The 6497-nt window shown below is 50.2% G+C and overlaps 2 protein-coding genes across 2 annotated transcripts; one reads left to right on the forward strand and one right to left on the reverse strand.

Annotated features, from left to right (window-relative positions):
• Positions 1–1469: 1469 nt before the first annotated feature.
• Positions 1470–2669, forward strand: PpBr36_05574 (uncharacterized protein; the record flags this gene model as incomplete). Its single annotated transcript, XM_029892728.1, has 1 exon — positions 1470–2669. One exon carries the CDS (start codon positions 1470–1472, stop codon positions 2667–2669), a length of 1200 nt encoding a protein of 399 aa, XP_029745643.1.
• Positions 2670–3283: 614 nt separating this feature from the next.
• PpBr36_05576 (uncharacterized protein) lies at positions 3284–5254 on the reverse strand (the record flags this gene model as incomplete). The annotated part of the gene is made up of 1 exon (XM_029892729.1): positions 3284–5254. The coding sequence occupies one exon, from the start codon at positions 5252–5254 to the stop codon at positions 3284–3286; it is 1971 nt and encodes a 656-aa protein (XP_029745645.1).
• Positions 5255–6497: the final 1243 nt, after the last annotated feature.

Consider the following 6497-nt stretch of genomic DNA (forward strand, 5'->3'; position numbering starts at 1 on the left):
AATTACAAATTTTATTTAATATTTTAATATCTTTCCATATACAGTAGCTATTAAAACGCGGCCGGCATTCAAATAATCAACAAACTCCAATTAATTCAACGCAAATTACTATATATTTTTATAATTTTTATCTGTTTTTTTATTCAAATATTTAATTATATATTATAGTTACACCATTTTCTTTTGCTATTATAATGCGAATATATTATATATACCCGCTATAAACGGTAAAATACTACAAATTATCCTTATATTAATAAAATAATTATCAGCGATATCGTAATATTAGGTATATTATTAATAATACCGTTATAAACGGCGAAATGCGACAAAATATCCTCAAACTAGAACGAACGCGATCTTTTCGGCCAATGTAATTGGTCGAAAAACCATGTGGCTGAAACGTATATGGACCGCTCGGTCCCCACTGCGGAGCAGGGGGGTCTAGTCTGAGCACTGAGACTACTGTCTGTGGATGAACCGATTCCCAATAAAAGTCAATAGCCCCCTACTCAATAATATATGGGGATAAGAGAGCCGAATAATCTCCACTGCAAGGACATACTTTATCCCAACACCTATCATTGAAAGAGCAGCCAAATCTCCATTGGCGTAGACACTAAGAAAACAGATGAATCGTGATGCCCGCGATGCAACTAGGCGATTGTTTAAACGTGCGGTGTAGTCGGACTGAAGCATGTCGGCGTCGCCTAGCGATCTATTGCAACCCACATCGCTCCTCAAAAGACAAAAGTCGGTCGTCACGACACTGAATCATGATTGCTTTTCTTGGCAAGATGGGCTCACTAGGCGAACCAAGCTTCGTGGTCACGGAGGGAAAATTGACTGCAAGGAGCTTCAGTCATCCATTCATGACCCTGCCTTGTTTATTTCTCTTGCCTCTCCTGCGTCTTCATGTTTGCCCCTCATGGTTTTTTTTTTTTTTTTCTCGTACACCGCTCAGGCCAAGCAAGCCACCCCGGCACATGGAAGACGCGGAAAAGCTCTCCGTTTCCAATCAGGCAGCCTTGTTTTCTCCTAGAAAGCTTGGAAGCTGTCGACCAGGGCGCCGGAGGTCGGTTCTATTGTACGTGGTCAGATGGAGGTAGAAACTCCACATTAGGCTATCTACTCTGCGATTGGGCCATTCCATACTGTCGTGGCTTGGGTGGCCACTCCAGGCAGATGCAGCGGATTTGCGATGCAGGCCCCCCCGAAATGTAAATTACTTTGACGGAAAGCGGGCACGTCCCAACCCATCCATTTTCACATTCCGCTTTGTCCTCCTTCCGTCTCGGACAAGATCTTCGAAGTGAGGCTACCATCCGTGGTGTTGCGTATGGTGGTGTCACTTCGCGGGGCTCCGACCGTTCATCACATTAGGCAGATTGAAATATTCACAAGTCAGGTTGACTCACGAGGGGCCTCGCTGTTCCTGTCCTGTCCCTACCAGCACCCGACTATGACCCATGGCACATTGGCTGGCATGCAGAGGGGCTGGCGCACATCGGGATCGTGCTGAGCCCATCCAAAACCCTACACATTTCACCTATTTCCTGGAGGAGGAAAGGAACGAGTTGTCAACATGGTATGTTGATGCATGCGACAGGGGAATGGGTTTGGATCAGCCGCCTCGTGGGCGGAGATGTACACAAGAAGTGACGAGCTTCGGGATTCCGGTGCAGTCTGTGTGGACGCCAGTCCCGGGCGAACAGCACGTCTTCTTTGTCCGAGCACCAACCCCTTCACCGCCTCGTCAGGTATACAATAGACCACCGACGGCGGTGCCACTCGAGCGAACATCCTCGGGCCGCTCAATAGCCGCCGCTTCCTTCTCATCGTGGGCTTTGGAGCATACGGACGACACCGACCTCGACCTTGTCTCCGACGCGGAAGCCGCTCGATGTGTTGTCGAGTACACGACCGACTTCTTCCATAGATACCCCGACTCCACATACGAACGCATACTGAGAACTTTGATCACGCCGAGGCCATCATCGCCACTATTTGTAAACGGTGCCCACGATCCGGACTTTGAGCTCGACGATGCCGTCCTAGCGAGCGTATTTTCGGCCACCAATGAAATGTTCTTTGCTGGTCGCCTAACCAACCGCGTGTCGTGGGATTGGTCTGGGGCCAGCATCAGCACAAGTTGCAAGTATGAGACGGACATAATCGGCACGACAGCTATGCGGAAGCGGCCAGCCGGCGGATACGAGGCACTAATCGTTCTGTCGTCGCCAATACTTAGGGGCACCAACGGCGGCCTATTCAGCCGCAGGCTCCTGATCTCGACCTTTATCCACGAGCTCATCCACTGTTACTTGTTCGTATGCTGTGGTCATCGTGCTAGAGAATGTGGCGGCCATACTGCCGGCTTCATCAAGATCGCGTCAGTCTTGGACGACTGGGCTGGTCACGGCGTCCTACATTTGAGGGAGATGGAGGCTGACCTGGAGAGGTTCAGAACCACGGCTTCAGCGGTACAAACAACGTATGACAAGAGCAATCATTCTGGCCTGTCACATCACGGACCCTGTCCTGGCCATGGTCTGTCAAGTCGAAGAAGCTTGCAGGGCTGGGACTGTATACCGACTGGCGGTGGTCCCCGTGGCTGGGACGATTGCGGTCAGGGCCCAGCACTTGTTAACAACGATTGGCTCCGATGATTTTCTTTCTTTTTTCTCCTTTTTTTATGGCCAAACAAACCCTTCTCTCGTCTTGCTGAGCCAACGCTAGACATAAGGGTGAATGCGGCTCGTTTCGGCGAACACAGCTGAGCACCACTGTCGTCTCCGGCTTGGGTGTTGTGCTGAGACTGAACTGTCTGTTGCCCGTATATTTTCATATTGGCTTATCCTCGGTTTCATTGGTTTTTTACCTTTTTCTTTTATTTTCAGCATGGTGCCTGGCGTCTGATACTTCGTGTATGGTTTCATCTTTACAGTCATTATTTATTGTACGTGTTTCTGCATAGCGAATTCCAATTCCTAGACATGTATGCCTACGTGCTCCAACCCCCTGGATTGCTGCATTAGAATATTAGTAATGTTAGATGCATCAGATATTATCGATGAGGAACATCGTCTATTCCCGTGTGTCTTTGACAAAAAGTCTATGGTAAATTGTAGTTGGGCAAACACAGATGTGAAAAAAAAAAAAAAAAAAGAAAGAAACAGGGGTATCTATTGAACGAACTGACAGCACGATATAGAAATTAGTAGACTAAAACTGTCCAGAGAACAGTCTAAAATGGAACGCCGATGTCATGCTGCTTTCCGTGCTAACCCTTATTGTCACACCCCGCCTGCAACATCGCATCTCCTCCTTTAACACGATCCCGGGATTCTGGCTCCTGGTCGCTTGCACGATCGAGCCTAGGCTGGACCCCAAGTTTTCTTAGCATTCGGACACCCGTCTTGTCCTCCCGCCTCATCATAGCCTCTCGCTCAAGCACCTCCCTCTCTCGGGCCGCACTTTGACTGTTGTCCTTCTCAGCTTCGCGTCTTTTAGCAACCTCATCTGGCGCGACGATCTTGTCCTTTCCGTGGACCAGCTTCTGGACAAAGCGTTTGCTCTTTTGCCTCGTGCGCACATATACTTCCAGGCCAACGAGAACCGCATAGCTTTTGCTGATTGATACGTGGGCCATGTCGACGCCCATATCCTTTAATGACTTGACAAAGGCCCGGAAATTGGCAGCAGGAGGACGATAGTGTCCACTAAGGGGCGACAATGATTTGAGTCTCCCGTTTTTGATCTTGATCAGCCCAGCGGCTGAGATTCGGCCGCCTTGGAGAAAAGACGAGTGCTGGAAAGCACCAGAGTCCTTAATACCGACGTACAGCCTGAATGATGTGTCGGCAACAAATATCCACGTGTTCTTCCTGACAGACTTACGCAGCATCTTGTTGAATATAGTGGCCGCTGAAACATGGCTAACCTTCTTGATGCCCTTAGCCTCGTCGAGGGTTGGATTCGCATATTTGGCCGCGCGTGCTGCCTCAAGCTCAGAATCCGACGCCCGAGAATCAGAGCCCCCACTACTCACGCTGCCTGTGCTACTACGGCCCGGGTCCCGGGCGGCCTGTCCAAGTGTTGGGCTGTAGGCTGGGGTAGTATCGTCCCTGGGCACGATGCCTTTTATCGAATCCTTCCAATCCTCTGTGGTGTCTATCCTGGCACCGTTCTTTGCCCAGCAGAGCCGCCCATCGGCGTCGATTTTGACCAGGTAGTATTGCCTTTCTTCTCGACTGAGGTATCGGACTTGCTCCCTTTCCAGTCGGTCGCGGGGACACGCCTCCATATCGAGGTTGCTTCCCTCGCCAAAGTCTAGCCAGTAGAAGAAGTTCTCGTGGGTGTCTGATTTCTTCCACTCCTCGTGATATGCCCGCAGATTCGAGCCATATCGGTGCTTTTGGTCCACCATTTCCAGAAAATATTGCAATCCCATTGTCTGGGCCGCTTTTTTCATCCTAGCCCTCGATTCCTCTCTCCGCCTTCTGGCAGCATCGCGCTCCTCCTCGTCCATGTTACTCCGCAGAGACACAATCGACTCGTCCGAGCTGGAAGCCGAGGGCGAATCTTCATCCCAGCCAGCCCTTCTCGCAACGATCGCTGCTTTCCTCCAATTTCGCCTGGCGGCGGCCGAACGTTCACTGGCATCAACATTCTGCGGATTCGCAGGACCGACACCGCCATCCGCCTCGAGAGACCAGGAGCGTGGTCGTGGCTTGGTGATCTCACGGAAGCGTGCCTCGCGCAGAGCATGCGCCCATCTTTTGTCTGCATCAATGTTAAGCCCGGACATCTGCCTCCGTGTGCGGTAGCCACGGTACGTCCTCTGAATCAGAGTGGCAGCACGCGTGAGAAGGATGTCATCGATAATGGTAGGCCGGCTCCCCGCGGTTGATTCCTCGACAACTGGCCGTCCGGGGTTATTGGCAGCAGGTGTTGTTGACCTTTGGGTTGGTGATTTTGAACCAGTCGCTGAGCGCTTGTGCTCGCAAGACATGCGCGTGATTTCATACTCGCGGTCATTCTGGATGGACGCTATCCGATTAAACTCTTCTCTCGATGGCAGTATCAAAGACTCGAGATATTCATGTCTCGATTCGGACGAGCCGCTGGCCTTGGGATTAGTCCAAGCAACCTCTTGGCGCGCAGCTGGACGTGGGCTTTTTGGAGGGGTCGGAAGAAGCTCCGCCTGCCCAGCGTCCGCGTGTACCGGCACAGATGAGTTGTCTTCGGCCATTTTCTGTTGTCTGTGCCAGTCACGGCTGCTGTGTTAAGGCACACGCGTCCACGCAGCCAAGTATGAAAAAGTATTTTATCTATGGACTCGCAGACGCTGGTATGAGAGAGATGACAGTAAAGAAAATGGTTGATGGAGGAGGCACGTTTCAGTAGCATCGCCCGCACAGTCAAATAGACGATTGTGGACGTCTTATTCGCAGGCTGGTTAGGTAGGTCGACAGTCTAGGTAGCAAAAGGCGATTATCATACATCACCGGATCTGCATAAGGGCTCAACGTTGCTAGGTGAGGTACTTTGGACACCCGAGTGGCGACGGTAAAGTAGCAAAAGCGTGTGACCAAAGCGCGAAAGGCTGTTTTGTTGTCGGGTGAAGCCGTCATAAGACCATATGAGAAGAAGACCGGCACAGGAAACGAGTCCCATCTTAGACAAGCGATTGAACAAGTGAGAGCGCGCGGCCGCCGTTGATTTTGTAGGCCAGCGCAACGCAACGCAAAGCACCAGCCCCGTTCTGCATCAGGATTTTGATCCACCAAAATCCAATGGTGCATCAGTCCAAGTTTAGTTGGTAGGGCTAATTAGAAGTATGCGCTTCAGATGACAGCATAGCAATATTTTTTTTCTTTCTTTTTCTCTCTCTCCCCCGAAAAAAAAAAAGACATACGAACTACCAATAACAAGACATGTAAGCACCAACAGTAGATGCAGTTAGCTGGCTTACCACCTCCCATTCATGTGATAGAATTCATTGTGCTTTGGTCGAGACTATTTGGGAGAGCTTGCGACGCGGTGACGCAATGTGCTGTGGGCACTCCGCATTTCAGCAGACTAGCGTGGACTTGACTACCATTGGCTTGATACTTTACACACCAAGTATTTACAGATTGGCCACCTATCTTGACAAACTCAACGGCATCATTGACAGGCTCTCTTGCTTTGCTCTGGTTGATACACAACCGACTTTTGCCTAGGAGCTCCCGTAATTGAAACCACTGAGCTGTCTCGGCAGGCTATATGTAGAGATTTCCAAGCTACCACAGACATATAAAAGAGCTAGTGATATTATTATCATCCGATAGAACTGTAGGCGGCTTGCACAAGACCCAGACCCAACACTGCAGGGGAAAGGGGAAAATACTAGCTAGCGTATCCCGGGTATGTGAATATTCCAAGACGAGGTTTTAGTTCTAGACCCCAAGTCAGCCGAAAGCTTGGTTCACCAAGATTGGGATTAAAAGAGG

This window comes from Pyricularia pennisetigena (assembly GCF_004337985.1).
Source record: "Pyricularia pennisetigena strain Br36 chromosome 4 map unlocalized Pyricularia_pennisetigena_Br36_Scf_6, whole genome shotgun sequence".
Classification (NCBI taxonomy): domain Eukaryota; kingdom Fungi; phylum Ascomycota; class Sordariomycetes; order Magnaporthales; family Pyriculariaceae; genus Pyricularia; species Pyricularia pennisetigena.